Source organism: Physella acuta, unplaced genomic scaffold, assembly GCF_028476545.2.
Source record: "Physella acuta isolate Inbredline_101_S28 unplaced genomic scaffold, ASM2847654v3 ptg000719l, whole genome shotgun sequence".
NCBI classification, from domain to species: domain Eukaryota; kingdom Metazoa; phylum Mollusca; class Gastropoda; family Physidae; genus Physella; species Physella acuta.
In genome coordinates, this window is record NW_026732237.1 from 204,541 (window position 1) to 228,035 (window position 23,495).

The following is a 23,495-nucleotide window of genomic DNA, read 5'->3' on the forward strand; positions in this document are numbered from 1 at the left end:
ACCTTCACTTTTGGAATTAAGTATTTCGAATGTTTGAGTGCCCATACTATTTTTATATAGTCTTAATTATTTGTTAGCAACAGTAAGCTTATATTGATATGGTCAAGATGTTAAAAAAAGGCACTTATTAAAAGTTTTACGAAATTCTTTTGTATTCCTGATTCTTCTTTTTGAAATTATTACTTTTTAGGTTGTAATGTTTTTGTAAGAGCATGATTTCATTACAAGTTCTTTAAAATGTTGTAATGTTTTTGTAAGAGCATGATTGTGTATTTTAGAAAGTGTATGTGTATTTATTTGTAACGTTTATGTAAGAACCTATGTATTTGTTGTGTTAAGTAGGCTAAACATATGTGTATTATAATGCTTTTTATTTTTAGCAATCTCACTCTCACAATCATTTTATTTATTATATCAGTAAATGTGTAAACACATTAAAAAATGCGAAATAAAATGTATTTATTTTATTAATCTCACATTTTTAAATATTGCATGATATCAACTAGTGTGTAAGCACCCTATAAAATGTGAATTAACGTGTGATTATCTTTTTCTCTCACATTTTAAAAAATATTGCATGATATCAGTAAGTGTGTAAACCCCTATAAAATGGGAATTAACGTGTGATTTTATTTTTCTCAAAATGTAAATTAACGTGTGATTTTATTTTTCTCAAAATGTAAATTAACGTGTGATTTTATTTTATTCCAGTGCGCTATGGAACGTGGTACAGACCGCCTAAGACTCCAGCAGAAGCCGTTGCTATGAGTTACAAGCGGGTGAACGATATCTGCTCTAGTAAGTCTGTTGTTAAATTTCATTACAAGTTCTTTAAAACACCACAAAAACTCTGATGTTATATTTCATTACAAGTTCTTTAAGACACCACAAAAACGCAGATGTAATATTTCATTACAAGTTCTTTAAAACACCACAAAAATTCAGATGTTATATTCATTACAAGTTCTTTAAAACACCACAAAAGCTCAGATTTATATTTCATTACAAGTTCTTTAAAACACCACAAAAATTCAGATGTTATATTTCATTACAAGTTCTTTAAAACACCACAAAAGCTCAGATTTATATTTCATTACAAGTTCTTTAAAACACCACAAAAATACATTATTTTTATTTTATTACAGTAGTTTAAAATCAAACAATAATACAGTAACTGTATTTCATTACAGTACTTTAAAATAAAATAAAAATAATACAGAAATTGTATTTGATTACAAGTACTTTAAAACAGCACATAAACACCGTTTTAGTATTCCATTACCAGTACTTTAAACCACAAAAAACACTATATGCTTCGTATATCTGATGTAGTATTGCGTTAAAAGAACTTTTTTTTACACACAAAAACACTATATGTTAAAGTAAGTTGTGTATTTTAATTCAAGTTCTTTTAAAACCCCTAAAAACACTTTATATCAAAGTAAGTGAGTTTGTAGTTCATTAGAAGTACTTTTTAAAAATCCACACAATAACACCATATGCAGTGTTCTGAATGATTTTAAAAGTAGGCTACATTTATTTAAATTACTTAAAGCTGAGAACTTAAGTTATTTTTTTTCCTTATTCAATTCATTTAGTTTTTTCGACCTTTCTACACTAATTCTCATTGCAGAAAAAAAAATCAATTAAAAAAATGTATATTGAATTTGTCCATACATTCCCCTTGTATCGACCCCAGGCCCTATACCCCCCCCCACCCCCCTTTCTCCCCCCCCCCCCTTTTTTTTTCCATTGTCGTGTCGCCGTCAAACTTATCTTGTATCAGTGCATTGCGTCCTAACCAGCCCATGCAAAATAAATCATGGACTTCCTCCCATAGTTTCGTGAATCGCCATATCTATCTCTCTACCCGTCTGACCCCCCTTCAGCCCGACCCGGGGCATCGCGCTACGGCGCATGCGCGACTCGGGAGAGAGGATGTCATTTAAAAATAATAAATTATAAACATAAATTTTCTAGTGCTGATATAATAGAGTAGTGCAGGGGGATGTCAGAATGTAAATATATTGGAAGGAAACTGCACCTGAAATTGGCAACGAAATATTTATACGAGATTTTTATAAAACGGTTCTAATAATATTGAAAAATGGGAACCTACTCTATAATGGAGTTGGGTTCTTGGAAAAAAATTGCACGTTAAAACAAAACAACAAAAAGGACAATAACTTTTAAAGTTTTTAAGCATGAAAAAAGGGGAATACTTTTGTTCTTTAAACTAATTTACACCCCCTTTTCATTTTCCCTCCAGTCCCTCATTACCACAATCCCTGGGGAAAAAAAACATACATTAACTACTTTGTTCCGGTAATATAATAACCAAATGGTGCGTGGGAAATATTCCGTTCCGATTTTCTAAAAATTACATTTAATACAGCTAAAAGTTCTAAAAACATGGTACGGATGATAATAATCTTATTCCAATTTTCCCATTGAGTACATAATTTTTTTTCTCCCGATTTATTTTTAACCGAAACCTTTCTTCCCATTGCTGTTTGTCTCGGAGAAGCGATAAAAATAACGGCAGGAAGTGACGTAATCAGGGCGTAAAATGAGAGGAAAAGCTCGCTTGGAATTGCCATCCGAAGACGTGGAGAGACGTCTTTAACTTGAAGTCGTGTATTTGTTTCAGCAGGTCAATTAAGCGTCCAACTTAATTGGGATTTTTTTTTCCGGAGACGAACAATATAAATACGGAAATCGGTTCAAAGATGAGGGTTTTGTTTTTTTTTTGTTTTATTTTTTTGTTTCTTTTTTTTTTTTGATTGGTTGTTATTGTGTTGAGCTTTGAGATTTCAGGGTTCTTTTCCGTTATGCGGTACCAGGAAGCGGTAGACATGTAGATGCTAAACGTATCCGTATGTTGAATTTTATGCTTGGGTTGGGTTCGGGTTTCGCTTAGGGTTGAGGGTATTTTTAATCAGCGAAGCGAAAACATCAATATCAATGTGCATTGTAAAATATACAGATATATGCATACGAATTCATTAATGTAATTGTACTATTCAATAATACATTTTTGATTAATATTTTGATTAATATAGTTTAAATACAATATAATGTTGAAAACATATTTTTAATTGAAAATGTATGTAATCCGACTGTATATAAAATCTCGAGAACAAATGTGTTTATAAATCTAATTCCAGTATTAATATAATGCAAAATATTATGTTAAATCGTTCATAAAATATTTGCGTTCTACTTTTCTGACATTGTACATGAGTACTCTGGTAGCTTGTGTTATTTACAGCATAAGTTTAAATGTAGATTGATTTCACACTAAAAGCGGATATACTATAATAGTTACTTCCCATATACAAATTTAAAACAAACAAGGGAAAAAACTTATAACTCTTTTCACAAAAGTCTAAATATCTTGAATCCAAGAGTTACAAAATGAAAATCAGGATAATTGTATATTTTCAAAAGTAAATGTCTAAATTTGACAATCTAGAAGCATGATTTGAAACTTTCTTCCTTTTATTTTTTTTTACAGTTATCAGTTGACTGAAGTGTAAATTACAAAACCCTTTACTGTAATGAATACTGTAATAAATACTTTATGTTGACCAGTTAAAATTGGTTGTTCAGTGGCCAAAATTAATTCTTGAGATAATAAGTTTTTAAAAAATGAATAACTAATATTCTTCAAGATAACTCTAGTTCAGAAAACATAACGAAACCGCTAAAGGAAATTAAAAGCTCACAAAGTATGTCAGCAACAAAGGTATCAGGTCAACTGTCATATAGTCAAGCAATCAGTTCAAGTAAAAATCAATTACCTACAGTAAAGCCACCTCAAAGGTTCGTGACCAGGGCCCAACGGGATAGCAAACCAACGGCTGGAAGGTTTGGAATTAAAAGACCACCACCATCCAGCCCTCCAGAAACAGATGTTCGAAAGAAAACCCCAAATAATTCATGCTAACTCTGGCAACATTGAACATCAGGGGGGGCTAGGGACAAAACACATTATATAAACAACATAATAAATAAACACAATATTGACATCCTACTTTTACAGGAAACTAAAATTGGAACTACAGAAGAAGCAAATAAACTAGATGCATAATTAATATCGACAGTCTCAAGCAAAACATCACTCGATCAGCCCCCAGTAATTTAACATTAGAACAGTCTTCTGTTTCCCAGGTTTTTAAAAGTGCACAACCTGAATGGTAGAAAGAGATACACACCTCACCCCCCCCCCCCCCCCCACACACACACACACTTCCCTCCACTCAACCGGACTGGCGGATTTTTCAAGGTAGCGTGCCCTCTTTGCCAAGGGTCAATTTTATGTCATGGAAAGTTTTGGAATGATAGATCAGTAATGTGTATTACAGAGACACTTCTCCCACGGTGGTTTTTATTTCTGTCTACAATGTGAACTTTTGACTCCTCAGCTAAGGACAGAGCACAGTAAACTAAGCAGTCAAGAGAAACCTAGTTTGCACACCTTATTTTAGTCTAGTTCTAATGCCATTTTATTTTCTCCATTTGATTATTATATATGCAATTGATGTTCATGTCTTTGATGCTGTGTAAAATCTATCAAATAAATTATTATTACTGATTTAAAGGTTTAAAACAACTGAATTAATAATAATAAAGAAAAAAAAAAGGGAAAAAAAAAAAAAAAAAAAAAAAAAAAAAAAAAAAAATTTAAAAAATGAATATCAAATAAAAATGAGGTTACTTAAATGATATGTACAATCTTAACGATAACTGCAAAGTTTAGACCACAAAATGTACACCAATGGCCTACATACAGAGACCGTGAGTTGGGACAACTTTATACTTACATGTATAATACATCCACATGTATATAAATCATGTACATGTGTGCCAGTGTGTCTCTTTCTACGTTTGTGTTCGTGGATGATTAGTGAGTTATTTTAGGGTTTGTGCCAAGATTTTTTTAAAGGGACGCGAATGGATAATTTTGGAATCAGTTGGGTTAGGGTAAGGGCTTAAGAGATGTTATGATAGGGATGGGTGTAGTTGAGGGCACTTTATTATGGGACTATAACACGTTTTGCTTAGTGTTACATCGTGGTGGCTGATATAATGACGGATGTGGGCATTCTCTACTGAGGTTAGAAATACAGAGAGACGTCCTGACGTACTAGGGTACTATGAGGAGCTCGGATATAGAGAGACGTCCTGACGTACTAGGGTACTATGAGGAGCTCGAATATAGAGGGACGTCCTGACGTACTAGAGTACTATGAGGAGCTCGAATATAGAGGGACGTCCTGACGTACTAGAGTACTATGAGGAGCTAGGATATAGAGAGACGTCCTGACGTACTAGAGTACTATGAGGAGCTCGGATATAGAGAGACGTGTTAACCGACTTAGCTAGAGACGTCATGGCTGATAGCTAAAGATGCCAGATGTGGACAATGTAGCTGTGTGTGTGTGTGTGTGTTGTGTGTGTGTGTTTTAGTGTGGGCGTGTCTTGTGAGGGGTAGAGGGTAATTATCTTATATACTTCCGGCATGAGCTATAATACCTAATGCAATTAACCGGGACTGATAATTCAACAAGGACAGGCAATAAATCATGGGCAGACAATTCAAAACAGGCAGACCATTCTACATGCAAGACAATTCAACAGGGGCAGACAATTCAAAACAGGCAGACAATTTAACATGGGGCAAACAATACAACCTGGACAGGCAATAAATCATAAGGCAGACAATTCAAAATAGGCAGACCATTCAAAAGGGGCAGACAATTCAAAACAGGCAGACCATTCTACAGGGGCAGACAATTCAAAACAGGCAGACAATTCAAAACAGGCAGACAATTCAACAGGGGCAGACAATTCAGCGAGTGAATGAAAAGCGTAACAGCGACGTTGTCCTAAGCTTGACTAAGCTCCACCAGAGGCCGCAATGTGGGTAAATCTCCGACGTGAGGTGGAATACAGTCTGGAGTTTAGTGCTGGGAATAGAGGGCGGTTCTATTCATCAGGTTGTGATAGGGATGTAACCTCCCAGACACCTTTCACACCCTCCCCCGACGTTTTCTAAATCCATTTTTTTTAAATACAGGTCCCCGCATTGAATTTACACCCAAGCGTACTACTAGAAAATCTACTTTTTTGCTAGTTTTTTCGTAATGAAATTCTATGTCGAGTTGTTTTCTCAAATTTAGGGTAATTAATGTGATTTTTTTGAGTGGTTGGTAGTTAAGGAGAATTATTGATGTGTTAGGTAGTTGGGTAGTTGGTGAAATGCTGAGTAGTTAAAGAGGTTTGGTTACTTGTTAAGGTAGTTAATGAGACTTGTTACAAAGCGTTATGGTTTAAGCTAGTCGGTTCTTATGATGAGTAAATGTGGTAGATTGGGATATTTTAGAATGGTTGGATGTATTGAGGGATATATTTTAGTGGTAAGGGAGATTTGGGTGTGTGATTGAGTGGTTGGGGAGGTTTTGGGTATGTATGAGTTGTTCGGGATGTTTTAAGATGATCTTTCTATGTTGTACATTTACCTCGGCTGTTAGGCAGGTTTGTATACTAGCTTTAGCTGTTTGTGGAGATTGGTACATTAACTTTGGCTGTTAGGGTTATTATATTAACTTTAGATATGGAAGATTGGTATGTTATCTTGAGCGATTAGGGATACTTTTTAAAAATGTTCTAGATGTTGGAAAAATTTGGTGACATAGTTAAGGGTATTTGTTGCATTTAATTTTTCAAAGTGCTTGCTTGGTAACATTTACTGCGCCGTGAGAATATACTTACAGCGGTCTGTTGTTTGTTTTGCTGTGATTCATCATAATTGTCACGTGGTACAGATGAAGCAAAGTTCATCTGCTTCAGAGACCTCGGCATAAGAAGGTATAGTGTGGTTATCACTATGCCCAGCCGACTTCGTTTCCTTAAGTTAAGTACCTATCAGAGCTGGGTGAACTCAGGGACATTCCCCTTACTTGAACATTGATTCGAACTCGAGACTTTCGGGTTAGCATACTAACTCTATACCATAGGCCACGTCGTCCCATAACACAATAATAACTGTATAATAAATTATAACAAAATAATAAGAATGTCATTTTTTTTCTGTGCGGCTGACAAAGGGGTATCGTCGTGGTCCATACCGGAACTTGATAATTTTTTCTTTCGACGCTGATGGCGCGCGCGGCCCAAATCGACCGTGCTGTCACGTGGTCAGCACCGTAATTAAACGTAATTAAAAAGTAATCAAGTGCCGAATATAACTGCGCTAAGTTAAGCGCATCAACCACTTCCTTTGTCTGGGTTAGCAGTTGAACAAGTGAATTATTAAACAGTGTTAAACGGGTCAGATCCGAACTAGTGCATTCGATTTTAGTTTGTACTCTAGAAACGATGAAATATCTATATTAGAGTAACTTCTGCATACACTTATGGAAATATAAAGAAGGACTGTGTGACCGTTTTTGAATATATATATACATATATATATATATATATATATATATATATATATATATATATATATATATATATATATATATATATATATATATATATATATATATATATATATATATATATATATATATATATATATACACTTAGAGAGCCGAGCGTTTTCCCGAAAGACACTGGCCCGTATGTGACAAATGACCGAATGGATACTTGCCCGCCTTTACTTTCACCAACTGAAGTCATGTACCCATCACATTTGGGTGAACTCAGGGACGTCCCACAGTCACAAGAAGAAACCGAGATCCGAACTCTTGACCTTCGGGCTAGCACCCAAACGCTCTACCATACGACCACGCCGTTCCATAAGTTAACTATTTAATAAGTTATTATGGCTAAATAAGTTAAAATATTGAGAGTTAATGTGGAAGGCTCGGCTTATAAAATCGATCCATAAACTAAACCGTTGTGTAAGTTAAATCTATATTCCGGTTAAACTTAATCGAAGGTTTAACTTAAACCCGCGAAACATTGATTACAGATGTTGTCCACATCTCAGATTATGATGATGTTGTCCTCAAGATGTTTACCTCGTGTCTAGATAAGAGGGAGAAGAAAAAAAAACACAGCGTCGGCGACGAAGACAGTTTGGCGTGACAAGACGCTAGACAAGAGTGTGTATTGATTTTCTAACCTGTAATTACGCTGCTCTGGCGTGGTCTTACCTGAGTTCCACGTTGTCAGGTAACCTCAAGGTCAGGCAGAAGATAATCGAGATAATCCCCGCATTAGCTGCCCTCGTTTGTTGTGTTTTCTCTCTTTTTACGCGGCTTTGTCTTAGATAAGGAACTCAAGGGGGATAATTCGAAGGGAGGTAATTCGTATGCAATTTGGGACACTGAAAATAAATATATTATAAAAAAAAAATTCTAGCTTCTTGTGACATTTATGTTGTTAACTATCATTTTGTGTGTTTTGAAAATCATAAATTGCGTTTTAAAATGTGTTGGCGGTTTCAATTTTTTTTAAATCAGATTTTTAACTTGGTGAATATAACAAGCCATTAGTTATAAGAATGAATATTGGCATGCGTATTATAGTAAATAACCAAGTAGTTACTTTCACAGCTCACTGAAGCAGTTACAGCTTCGGCTAATCACGGCTCCAGCCGTCTTATATATGTAATCTGTAATCGTTTATGTGTTTATGTATTATAAAATTACTTACTGCGCATAGTACCTACAGCTCCATGTTCCTTCAGAGTCTTTATGATTGATCATCTTTAAGAGATCATAATAAATTGCGCTTTTATGTTTATATGTAAGTGACTTATATGGTATTCGAATTGGTTGGTTTTGTTGGTTATTTTATTTTTGCTTGCAGGATAAATTTGTTATTTGGCAATTGTTAAATTAAAACTCAATGGCCTGTTGTAAAACAAGGTTGATAACTCGTTTTCAAGGGTAATATCTTGTCGTAAAAAGAAGGGCAGTAACTTTTTGTAAAAACAAGGGCAATAACCTTTTGTAAAAACAAGGGCAATAACTATTTGTAAAAACAAGGGCAATAACTATTTGTAAAAACAAGGGCAATAACTTTTTGTAAAAAAAAAGGGCAATAGCTTGTTGTAAAACAAGGGCAATACTTTTTTTGTAAAACCAGCTCAATAGCTTGTTGTACAACAAGGCCCAGTCACGTATGTTAGCTGACAGTTGCTCAAAAATCCCACTTTAAAAGGATTACCTACCACACTCTATCACTCCATCCTCTAAGACCATTATTATCTTCATTACAAAAAAATCTTAGGACGCTCCCACCCTCAACTTCTCATCTTTGCAAGACACCCTTCCCCCTCCCTTATCTCAGCATTAGTTACTACAGACATCCCGCTCTCAGCTACTCACTAGTGCAATACACCCCTCTAACCCCAACAATAGTTACCACAGACTTATACCCCGTCCCTCTCCCAAAATAAAAAAAAATCTGAGGACACCCCGCCCTCAACTATTCACCATTGCAAGACACCCCCCTAACCCCCATCATCAATTACGACAGACCTACACCCCCCACCCTATTACAAAAATCTGACAACGCCCCTGCCTTAACTACTCACCTTTGCAAGACACTCCCCTAACCCCCATCATCAATTACGACAGACCTACACCCCCCCACCACCCTATTACAAAAAAATCTGACAACGCCCCTGCCTCAACTACTCACCATTGCAAGACACTCCCCTAACCCCCATCATCAATTACGACAGACCTACACCCCCCCCACCACCCTATTACAAAAAAATCTGACAACGCCCCTGCCTCAACTACTCACCATTGCAAGACACTCCTCTAACCCCCATCATCAATTACGACAGACCTACACCCCACCCTATTACAAAAAAATCTGACAACGCCCCTGCCTCAACTACTCACCATTGCAAGACACCCTCCTAACCCCCATCATCAATTACGGCAGACCTACACCCTATTACAAAAAAATCTGACAACGCCCCTGCCTTAACTACTCACTTTTGCAAGACACCCTCCTAACCCCATCAGTTACCAGAGACCTGCCCCCCCCCCCCCCCCCCCATCTCCTCAACAGTATATAACATAATTCCAGCTAATAATCTCTAACTCCCACCCCTCCAACCCTTCTCTAGACGACCCTTCCAATAAGTACCACCCCCTCCCCACCCACGACAACCATGTCTAGTACACCCCCCCCCCCCACCCCTCTACAAATTTATTCCATTCACTAGAACATAATTATATCCTTGTAATTTACAACGTAGTCACAAATTGGATTTTTTTTCCCTTTCCCCTTTCGTCCCTTTCCTCTGCTTGTATAATGGACGTGTTAGGATTCTATGAAAAATTGTGCGAGCATGGATTATTGAAAGTTGCGGTCATGTTGATTAGAGAGAAAATAATAAAACGACCAGGGTAGCTAGTGGTCTGCGGCTCAAATCTTTCGTGCATTCATCTTTCTACCCGGACGGGCACGAAATATGGAAATGAGCTACGACTGCGGGGAAACGGCACGATGAATGCGACGAAGGTTTTAATGAAAAGTATAATAATGAAGTGTGTTTTGTGCGCACAACGGTAGGTTAATCAATGGCCTTCAACTTTGAACCTCTGAAGTAGACTAAATTGTATAGGCTGCTACTGTGGTGAATAGGTTTAGGTACTACGTAATAATGCATAGAAATTTTAAGGGTAGTAGGTCTTGACAGTGTCAAAAGAAATTAATTAAATTTAAATATTTTTATGAAATACGACATGAAAATTTAAAACTCCGGCTTTTTAGTACTTGATCTGTAAGTAAGGGTTAGGGTTTTGATTAAAGGTTTAGTAGCTTGGTAAAGGAGTGGGTGATGAGAAGTCTAGCATTTGAGATTCTGAGAAGTATTTCATATGAATAAGCGCGGTGATTTCGGGAAATTTGTATGTGTTAAATATGGTTCGGTATTTAGAATATAATTTATAACCAATGTAGTGAATATAGTCCTGTTGTGAATAGTTAATAATGACATCACGAAAATTTCTAAATCTGTAAATCCAATATGATTTTTTTAAACAAAAAATAAAAACTTGATATATAATAGGGGTCGACATGGTCGTTAGCTGGGGACAGCCACTCTTCTAGAAGAGACAACGCCAAAATCAAACAATTGCTGCATTGTAGTTTGTTCTTGGTTGGACAAAGGCTATGGAAGCAGACTGAAATAGGAGTCAATGGCGCATAACCAGTTGACACGTATCCTTAATTGTGACGGAGGCGTTGTCGAGTCGGCAAAAGCTCATGGTTGATAAATTCGAAAAGTCTCGAGTTCAAACCCTCTGGCAGATAAGGCTCGATCCCTTCCAACACTAAAAATTAAGAACGAAGAAGAAGAAGATATATTATATACTTGGGATAACACCCCCCCCTACCTCATACACAAACATAGATTAGGGTGATTTAATTAGAATGTTGGTTTTATTGATTCCATATCTAGATATTTTAATGTGAGGTCTGTGATCATGTGTAAGAGCTTAAGCGATTGCTCCCAGGACAATATATGGATCCCCAGGCTAGAGTTAGTTTTATGTCTTTGAGTCCACCCAGCTCTAATAGGTACCTGACTAAATTTGGTGTCCCATAAATACATCTGGGATCTTCTCTTCATATAAACATATTGAACCCAATGTATTTGCCATATCGGGCTTCTACGTTCAACATAGTAGACCTGATAGCTTTATATTGTTAAATGACGATATCCTAGTTCAAACAACGAAAATTGCTTCATTTGATCCACATCGGCGCCTATTTGACTCGCCAGTCTACGATCATGCAAATGTGCAAACAATCCTGTCATGCATGCTCCACTTACAAATGGTCTAGACGAGTTTTGAAAATGTTTCCCTCCACCTCCCCCCACACCTCTCCACACCCCCTCCTTTTACTCAATCATCTCGCCATGCTTTGAGACTTTTAGCGTCCTGTAATCCTCAAAAATCTCTGGTGGATCTAGGACAATACCCTCTTGGTCTTTCCTAACCCACCGCCTCCCCCCCCCCCCCTCAGTCAATCAAACCCCGTGTTTGGTGTGCTTCGGTTTTTTAAACACCGAAGCATACTTTCCGGGACTGATTTTAACACCGAAGCATACATTCCGGGACTGATTTTTTTTTTTTAACAATGTAAATTGCATAAAACTACAGACCTATATTTACATTGTCGCCAACGTGATGGGGAATCAGAAATCTCTATAACTCTAGTAGAGCTCTTTCCTGTCTGTGACATTTGACCTTTTTATGGTCGCGCTAAGTCGTGGGGTTTTTCATGGCGGCGGCTGGGGATCGATTCACAGCGAGACAGTGAGGTGATATGGTTTTCTAGGACAATTTTCTACGTCTCTAGAATTTGGAGTATTGGAAAAATATACCCTACTGCCACATCATCACCAGTACAGTACAACAACAACCCACCACTACCACCAGCACTAACACCAGCACAACAACAACTACATCACCACACCACCACTAACACCAGCACAACAGCAACTACATCATCACCACCAGCACAACAACAACCACATCTCCACTACCACCAGCACAATAACTACATCACCACTACCACCAGCACAACAACAACCACATCTTCACTACCACCAGCACAACAACAACCACATCTCCACTACCACCAGCACAACAACAACCACATCTCCACCACCACCAGCACAACAACTACATCACCACTACCACCAGCACAACAACAACCACATCTTCACTACCACCAGCACAACAACAACCACATCTCCACTACCACCAGCACAACAACAACCACATCTCCACCACCACCAGCACAACAACTACATCACCACCACCAGCACAACAACAACCACATCTCCACTACCACCAGCACAACACCAACTACATCACCCCCACCAGCACAATAAGAACCACATCTCCACTACCACCAGCACAACAACAACTACATCACCACCAGCAGCACAACAACAACTACATCACCACCACCAGCACAACAAACACTACATCACCACTACCACCAGCACAACAACAACTACATCACCACCACCAGCACAATAACAATTACATCACCACCACCACAACAACAACTACATCACCACCACCACAACAACAACCACATCACCACCACCAGCACAACAACAACTACATCACCACCACCAGCAAAACAACACATACATCACCACTACCACTAGCACAACAACAACCTCACAACCGCCACATCATCACCACCACCATCACAACACAGACAAACTACATCCAGAACTCCGTTATTAAGTGCTGCAATTAAATGTAATTTGTAAACCACTTTGCGTATTGTTGTGTCATAGTTACGAAGGACGATGGTTATTGTTGTTTGGTTTTTTTTTTTTTTTTTTTTTTTTTTTTTTTTTTTTTAAATTTAAAATGTTGTTTGGTTTTTCTTTTTTTTAAATTTAAAATGTTTCGTTGGATTTATTGAATGAAGATAATTCTAGAACTCTCCTACATACAATGATCTACTAGCATTGAAATAATGCATTCACTGTACACTGGATTCAAGACTAACTCAATGTCAGAAAGCTGTACTCAAATTACAGGCAATTATCCCCGGATAATATTGTTATATCATCTTATGTTTATTGGGGAAGTATAGAAGTAGGCTTCGGCGTTTTGTTAAAATAGTTGCTTATTGTGGAGTGTATTGACAGTAGGGTGTTGGCTTTGTTGGAGAAGTTCACGATGAAGGCTAGACGTCTAGGGGGTCTGTAGTGGTGGAAAATCGTTGCTGGTGATGTTGTTGTTTATGTGAGGTGTGGCAGGGTGTGGTGTGTCTAGTATTCGGTTATTGAGGTGCATAGGGGCGTAGAAAGGTTTATTTAAATTTTTGTGGATTGTTCTTACTATGAAGCTTTATTTTGCTGTATACTTAAAGAGAATGTTGAGTGAGGGGGGATCGACTTTAATTATGCATAAATACTTGCAAAAATTCGATAATTATCCCTGTGTTTTTTTTTAAATCTTTTATAATTATCATCAATTTTTCACTTAAGTGCCCAAGACACACGGGGCATGTGAAGTAGAGTTCGTGAGTTTAAATGACCTCGGCATATTAAGGGATAGTGAGGTCAGCATTATGCCCAGCCGTTTTGGTTTCTCTATTCTAAGACAAGTACTGGGTGGATTCACTGACGTTCTACGGATTCGAACCCATTCTTCAAAGAGACTTTCCGTTCCGGTAAACAGTCGTAAGTTCTACCATCCGACCACACCTTGCCAGTTGTTTTTTTTGTGTAATGGTAATATAAATTGATCGGAGTTTAGTCATTAGGTGTGTGCTAAACAAATGTAAGGGTGGGTGGGTATGGCATCTCATGCGTCAGAGTAGAAATTACTCAAGCTCTTGAGTGAAACACTTTAAACTAGAGTGGCAATAAAGCGGTTATGACAAGTCGAAAACCCACCAAACTTTTGCATAAAAAAACCCACCAAACTTCTTTTACATACGAAACCCACCATGCTTTTTGCATACGAACCCCACCAAAGCTTTGCAGACGAAACCCACCATAATTTTTGCATACGACACCCACGAAATTTTTGCATACGAAACCCACCAAACTTTTTACATATGAAACCCACCAAATTTTCGCATACGAAATCCATAGAACTTTTTACAATCAAAACCCACTCAATCTCAAACTTATTTACAAACAAAAACCCACAAAAACATTGACTCACGAGACAGGTTAAACCTTTTACACATGAAACCCACCAAACTTTCTACACATGAAACCCACCAAACTCTCACCAACACAACCCACCAAATCTCTTCGCGCATGAATCCCACCAGCGTCCAAAACCACGCCCCCCAGTGTCCGCCATATTTTCGGGCATGCGCCGGAAGTCTCACATAACAAACGGCTCTGATGACTCGACCGCTCCCGGCAACCGGCCCGTGTTCCGGTCACTTTCAAGCGTCCGTCCATTGATTGCTCACGGCCGTCACACGAGTCATGAGCAAACACTCAGCCCGTGAGACGGAATTAACGACTTACAATGTACCCCGGGTCAGCGGGATCAGACGGTGCCAGAGGTTGTCGTCCGGCCAGCCGGGTTTCGATCCTGGTATGTATTCACCACTGACACCAGACGATGATTATGTTTGCTGAGCTGGAACCGTTTTTTGACAAGGGTGATACAAGAAAAAAAAATGTTTGGAGATTCTAAGCAATCTATTTGGAAATACTTTACCCGAAGCGACCAATTTGTATATGGAGTGACGAGCAAATACGTGTCATTGAGTAGCTTGACAAGTATAACAGTGAAATAATATTTGTAGATCGTTAGCGATCCTTTTAAAAATACTTTACTGAGCTCGTCAGTTTAAATGGTTTGCTGCCCTGGCTATGCGTTGGAGAGGCGCTGTCACCCCCCAACAGGGCGAATCTAATTTAAGCGTGTTTCGAGACGAGGAAGACTGATGAATGAATGATGTCATGCATTGAGTTGATATAGACGAATGTCATTTTGTCTAATTTGTACTGTTAACACTTCTCTTAGTATGATTATTATTATGATTTTTCTTCTTCGTTTTTAATTGTAATATTGAAGATTTCCTCCAATACAATTAAGTACTACGTGTCAACATGTTATGTGCCTTATGGTATGTTAACTCCGATTTCAGCTTTCTTTTCTTTCTGGGTGTACTTTCTTAGTCTTTGCTCAACCAAGAACAAACTACAAGGAGTTTTCTCTCCTAGATGGGTTGCTGTTCCCAGCGAACGAGCCTCAGGATCTACTCTTTTAAACATTTTTTACTCGTTTCGCATGTGCAGATTTTATTTTCAACATTTTAATCCCAATGTATTATAATAGGGCTGGTAAGTAGGTCACCAACTAGTTCTATGGCTCATGCAGGTTTTATTGAGCCGTAGAACTGGTTGGTGACCTACTTACCAGCCCTATTTTTTTAAAAAAACGTAACGTGAAAGAAGCATTACACGTGTAGTCAGTATATAGAATCTACATATACATAGAATCTACAAATAGTGTTGAATATATTTAGCCCTATACCTAACCTTCAGAAAGTAATACGAGTGACTTTATTACGAAAATAAGGTTTCTTATTTTACCTAAGGCTTTAAAGATAGTTAATGAAGTAATTAAGATAAGAAATTAAATACTCAATGTTTTCAAAATTCATAATTTACAAAAGTTTAGTGAATTTGTTTTTCACCATTGATATCTAGGTTAGATTTTGCTGTAACTAAATATGACATATACCAACAAATATATATGAAATCTTGACAAGGAAAATATGTTTGTTGCACATCTGCAACATACTTATTATTCAAAAACTCCAACTGCCGATTTCTCAGCTTAGTCGAACAAAGACAGTGTTCCCCCACCTTCCCTCTTTCCCACTCCCACCCTCCCTCTTCCCCACCCCCACCCTCCCTCTTCCCTACCCCCACCCTCCCTCTTCCACACCCCCACCCCAACCTTGTATCTCCCCAGCCGACGCCCCTGCCCCTCCGTGTCCAATGTTTGCCGTAATGTATGCGATTTTTTGTCGTCTGAAACAACTGCAGACCTTGCTTGGCTTGTATGATGAAGTGGTCAGCTCCGTCCCGAGAGGTCAATTAGTCACCGGTCAGGGCCGTGGTCAAGCGGTCGCTCGATGGCACCACGGTGGTCTCAGAGGTGGAGAGACAACTTTCTCTGGAACTTGATCTTGGCAGATAAAAACCCTCGCCTCAATTTCCAATTCTTCAACTCCTTCCTTTCATCAATTCTCTCTCTCTCTCTCTCTCTCTCTCTTTCTATATAGGCCTTTCTTTCCTTCCTTCTCTCATTTTTTTCTCTTTCTCTTTCACTCTTATTCTCTCTCTGTCTCACTCTCTCTCGCTCTCTCTTTCTATATAGGCCCTATATAGGCCCTATCTCTATCTTCCCTCTCTTATTTTTCCTATCTTTCTCTCTTTTTTGTCTATCTCTGTTTCTCCCTCTATCTTTCTCTCTGTCTCTCTCGCTTTCTCTCTCTCTCTCTCTTTCTTTATAGGTCATATCTCTCTCTTTCCCTCCTCCACATTGTCTTTATCTTTATCTCTTCCACTCTTATTCTATTTCTCTTTCTCTCTCCCTCTATTTTTATCTCTATCTCGTCGTGGTGACGTCATGCTAAATATTTCTACCCACGTAGTTAGGAATTTAGCTTAACCTATCTTTCTCTCTCTTTCTTCCTGTTTTCTCCCTATTTTTCTATTTCTCTCTATTCCGCACACTCTCTCTTTCTTCTAGTTTCTCTTTCTCTCTCTCTCCCACTCACTACTCATTTGTTAGTACGGCGACGTCATGCTAAAGATTTCTGCCTGCGTAGTTTGGATCTACTAAGCATAACTCTATTTAAACTTTTTTTTTTAGTATTGATAATAAGAAAAGAAAAACATCACATAAGGTGAAAAAAACAAATAAAAAATAAATAAACTGTAATGTTAATCTAAATGTGAAATGGTCTTTACTCTTATCATTTGCTTATATTTTATTCATATCTAATGCCAGACGTATCTACTTGAAACTAAATTTTAAACCATAAACACATGCAACGTGTTACAATATATACATGGTAACAATACCCCGATCGTAATAGTATACAGAATGTTACGACATACAGAATATTCAATATTAATATAGATTGTAACTTGACATATACATTGAGCAATACTCGTGCAGGAAGATTACATATATAGTAACAATACGCAGACAGGAACGATACTTGGACTATAGCGATACTTTGACTGTATCGATACACGGACTGTAGCGATACTGGCATTGTAGCGATACTGGGACTGTAGCGATACTCGGGCCGTAACAATACGTATACAGTAACCATTATAGGATTGTAGCGGTACTCAAACAGTAACGGCATGCAGACTGTAACGATATTAATTAAGTAACAATACTAGGATTGTAACAATACTTGATAATAATCTTCATACTCGGACGTTTTCGATACTAGGATAGTAACGATAAATGTTCCCTCTAAGGAGGAAAAGCTAGTGTATTTTGTGTGCGCGCTGTTCTAAAAATCTTATACAAAGATATATTTATTTTACAAAATCACTGCGCGGCAGCTCAAAACTGCTGCGTGGCCGCGCAACCGCGCAGCTTAGAGGGAACACTGGTAACGATACCCACACTGACTGAATACTCAGACTACAACTTATACTGTAACTATATTGGGTAGTAACAATACATATATAGTGTAATTGTCTTTCAGTAACTATACCCGGATTGTAACGATACAGAAATAGTAACAAATCGCCCTATGTAATAAATAGAAAATGTAACAATATTCATACGGTAAAAACACATAGTTTAAAGGTACATTTTTATAACAATAATCTTACTGAATAAATATACAAAGTGTAAAAGCACTCAGAACAAAAACAGACAGATAATAGATTGCACTCTGTAGACAACGAGGAGTCTCCCCTGTATTCTATTACAGATAAATGATATATTAAACACGTATACGTAAGTCGTGTCTGATGTTTTCTTATATGTCCCTTGTGACCAGTTAACCCTTTAGTTCCTAGACTAACTATAAGTAGGGTATACTTGCGTCACCGTTTTTTAAGCCTCTATAGCAAATATGTATGAGTTTGACTGTGTATATTAGAGAAAGGCTATGGAAGCGAATCTAGAAATGAAAGTAGGCTGATGTAGGAGTCAATGGGTCATAAGACGCATAACATGTTGACACGTAATACATAATTGTGTTGGAGGAAATCCCCTACAATATTATAATTAAGAACAAAGAAAAAAGTCTAATCATATACATGTTTATTTTGTTCATAAACCTGTCGGAAATATATGTGTTAAGTACGATATTAGTACATCTTTAAATGAACTCATGATTTTTTACGATCAAATCTCTCCCCCCCCCCCCAGTGTTTCTTCCAGACTTTTTTCTCCGGGGGGGCACTTGAAATTTTCGGGGGGGGGGGGGGGGGCGGTAAACTTTCTTCGGGGGGGCGGATACTGTTAAAAGTATATATTTTCTATATAAATTATATAAATTTCATTTCGTTCGGGGGGGGGGGGCGGTAAAAATTTTTCGGGCCCCCCCCCCCCCGAAGAGATGCCTGGAAGAAACTCTGCTCCCCCCTCCTCGACATATACACACTTTGAATTTTCTTACATAATGCTTCAAGCTAATTGTTCTAACCATTTCTCTTCGTTTTTTTCTCCCCCACAGTGGATACCTACCATGGATTCCTGTACGTCCACCCACATAACGATAAGTCCCGGCTAATCTTTGATTACAACGATAATCTAGCTGGTATACAGGCTGTGGTAAGTGTTCTCATATCGTCTTCCCTTGTACGCCTAAATGTACTTGTATATATATATATATATATATATATATATATATATATATATTCATGTAGGTGTTTGTGTTTATGTGCTGGTGTGGGTGTAAAGGAATATATATATATATATATATATATATATATATATATATATATATATATAAATATATATATTTATATATATGTATATATATTACTATGTGCATATAATACTATTTATTTTTTGTCATGATTAATTATCACGTCGAGTGTAGCTACTTAGTGTTTATTATTGGCGTCCTAAAATAGATCAAGTTAAATAAAAATCTTTCACGCGGTGTGTTAGAAATGGAACAATTTACCGCCATCATGAACTGTTCTATTTTGAGCCTTTTCCACCTTTGTTCCTGATTTGAACTAGTAGTTTAATTGATCACGTGTCTCAGTTGACTGTTTTACTAATTATCTCTTACACGCAGTGATTTAAAAAAAAAATTTAATTAACTTACACAATACGTTACAGCAGCGATTTTTAATAATTATTTTTTTGTAGTTGTTTTTAATGAAGTAACAAATATATTGTTGAAATTGTCTCGTTGAAATTAAAAATTCTACTAATTAAAAGCCTTGAACTTTTAGTGATCATACTTGTAACCCGACGACTATTTTTCACAAGCTTTCCCACTTTTGTATTAAACATTTAATGAATTCACAATTTTTTTTTAAATTTAAAAAATAAAAACACCAAAAAAAACCATTAAAATCATAAAACTTAAACAACGAACAACAAATCATTTTATTCCACTAAAAATGGAATTCCCTCCCCTGGCGAGGTTATCCTGGAGGTGAAAGGTGAGACCAAAGCGAGGCTTACTGCCTATCATTGTCTCCTCCTGATGGATGACGTAACGATAACATCCGGGTATTTCTTACATCAAACTGTACCCTCGATCCATAAAGTCTAGTTTATGCGTCTTTACCGAGACCGCGGTTATCTACCCTGATATCGGCGTACGTTGCCGTGGTAACCATTATCAGAAGTTGGATGCTACTCTCTAGCCGTCTGCTTTTTTGTGTGCAGACGATTTTTGTATCTAAAATGGATCTGGGATTAGTGGTGATGCCGTGACTTAAAATTCACGCTTGTCTGATATCTGTAGCAGCGGTACCATTTTGTTAGAACTTTTTAGAAGGTGGCCCAGTGCTACCATTTTGTTAGAAGGTAGCCTAGTGCTACCATTTTGTACATAGGTAGCCCAGTGATACAATTTTGTTAGAAGGTAGCACAGTGCTACAATTTTGTTAGAAGGTAGCCTAGTGTTAACTTAGTTAGAAGGTAGCCCAGTGCTACCATTTTGTACATAGGTAGCCCAGTGATACAATTTTGTTAGAAGGTAGCACAGTGCTACAATTTTGTTAGAAGGTAGCCTAGTGTTAACTTAGTTAGAAGGTAGCCCAGTGCTACCATTTTGTTGGAGGGTAGCCCAGTGATATCACTTTGTTAGAAGGTAGACCAGTGATATCACTTTGTTAGAAGGTAGCCCAGTGCTAACTTTGTTAAAAGGTAGCCCAGTGCTACCATTTTGTTTATAGGTAGGCCAGTGCTACCATTTTAATTGGTCCAGTGTAAGTCTACATCGTATTGTATTGTTAAAGCTCTGGGTAAAGTCATTTTTGCGTGTAAATCAGGTCCAAACGAATATCCGTGTGTAAACCAGTCTTCACGTAAATTACGACCAAGTCAGTCTTCGCGTGTAAATCATGACCAAGCCATTTTCACAGCTTAAATCATGACCTAGTGATTCTCCCAGTGTAAATTTTTCCAAGTCAATCTTTACGTGCAAATCGATCTTCATGTGTAAATCAGGACCAAATCAATCTTCCATTGTTCAGTGTAAATCACAACCAAATCAACCTTACCGCGTAAATCATGACTAAACCAATATTTACGTGTAAATCATGACCAAACCAATCTTCCATTGTCTAGTGTAAATCATGACCAAACCAATATTTACATGTAAATCATGAGCAAACCAATCTTCACGTGTAAATCATGAGCCAGCCAATCTTCACGTGTAAATCATGAGCCAGCCAATCTTCACGTGTAAATCATGACCAAACCAATCTTCACATGTAAATCATGACCAAACCAATCTTCACGTGTAAATCATGATCAAACCAATATTTACGTGTAAATCATGAGCAAACCAATATTTACGTGTAAATCATGACCAAACCAATATTTACGTGTAAATCATGACCAAACCAATCTTTACGTGTAAATCATGACCAAACCAATATTTACGTGTAAATCATGACCAAACCAATATTTACGTGTAAATCATGACCAAACCAATATTTACGTGTAAATCATGACCAAACCAATATTTACGTGTAAATCATGACCAAACCAATATTTACGTGTAAATCATGAGCCAGCCAATCTTCCTGTACCAGAAGTCTCATCCAATTAACGAGACACAACGTGTTCTAACCACCACCCGTCTCTGTCTTGGATTAGTTTGGGTTAAAAGAAAAGTGCATTTTATTAGCCAAATAAACCTTTGAAGACTAGCTTTAATCTTCAGCTCATTAGCTCCGCGGGATAGTTTAGCGAGGTTTAAAGGGATTAGTTATAACAAGGCAATAGTTTATCCAGAAAATCGTTCATAACAAGGCGAAGCTTTGTCCGGAAATCACGTACAATGAAAGTACATGATAAATGTGATTTTTGTCAAAACATAAACAAAAATATAATAAAAACGTTTTGATAAAAAGCTTTTATATAATTATGCCCAAAAAAAGTAGAAAATTATTTTCTTTAAATAAATAATAATGCATTTCTATTTCAAGAGCGTGGGTCGCTTCTTAAATTTAAGTCAAGGTATTCAATGGATAATATATTTGACCTCGCTTTTTTTAAATAGTTATTTAAATACATTTGCATTATTATATACTTAAAGAAAATAATTTATTTTCTACTTTTAGTGCATTGTTATATAAAAGCTTGTTATTGAAACAATTTTTATTAATTTTTTATATACGTCTTAATATATTATTTTAGCCCAAGAGAATCGCGTGACTAAAAACTACTACACACTAATGAACACAAAAATGTGCGCAAAGTGGCATAGAAAATAGTACTGTAAATAGAAAATGTTAATTGATTTTTTTTATTTAAAAATTAATTAACTATCTAATTAAGTCAAATGTGATATATTGCATTGTCATCGGCTCTTGACCTACGTGCCAAGTTTGAAATTAATTGGTCCGTTTAGAAGTGGTCGAAATTTCGCTCGTCTGTTTCGACTCGTGACCGACTAAGCACAACAAACAGACAAAAGCATTAAGCACGAAGAAGCAAGTTAAATAAAAACCTTGTAGAAATAAATAAATAAATAAATAAATAAAGATGAATTTCTGACACTTTTAAACGTATATATATAGAGAGAAATTTTTTTTATAACAAAACTCATCTTTATCCAATGAATTAATGAGGATACAAAGATAACAATCCGCAGTTAAGAGCTACCAAAAGTCTGACACGTTCTGTAAAACCTTCAGTGCTGTCTGGCACCAGGGGTCGCCCGTAATCTTGATCAAGATTTACATTTCTAAATATAGCGACAGCTTGGATGCTTTTATAATCGCCCCATGTCTGCTGTTTAATGGACGCGTTTTTAGCCTTATCTCCGCGAAGCTCTGGTACCATTTATAGGTTTCTGGAACGTGCATAAAAGTTCAGGGTCTGTTCAAGAATATTCGATACTTATGGCCCGACTTTTTCGATATCTTTAGCCTCCCTTCGAGCGTACCCTGACATGGTCGAGTGGTAGAGGCAGAGGCGTATCCAGGTTTTCGTTGTTGGGGGAGCGAAAAGAGCAAAAAAAAGGCGCCGAATTTTGAACACGTTCTATATACGTGTATTTTATATATATATATATATATATATATATATATATATATATATATATATATATATATATATATATATATATATATATATATATATATATATATATATATATATATATATATATATATAATTACTAGCTTTATGTCATTACTTCGCTATGATGTAAAATAAATTGAAAGAAGCACTCTGAAGAAATAAGAAAAAACATACAATGTAGGCCGACAAAACAAAAATTGTATCAATCTAAACAAAAAAAAAATATACACACAC

At 36.9% G+C, this 23,495-nt stretch overlaps 1 protein-coding gene across 1 annotated transcript in view; it reads left to right on the forward strand.

The window, feature by feature from the left end:
• Positions 1–23,495, forward strand: part of LOC131949908 (uncharacterized) — a 211,156-nt gene that overhangs the window by 163,811 nt on the left and 23,850 nt on the right. The window contains exons 3-4 of the mRNA XM_059311874.1: positions 712–798; positions 19,216–19,313. Coding sequence (XP_059167857.1) covers positions 712–798; positions 19,216–19,313 — 185 coding nt within the window. The remainder of the gene's footprint in view (positions 1–711; positions 799–19,215; positions 19,314–23,495) is intronic.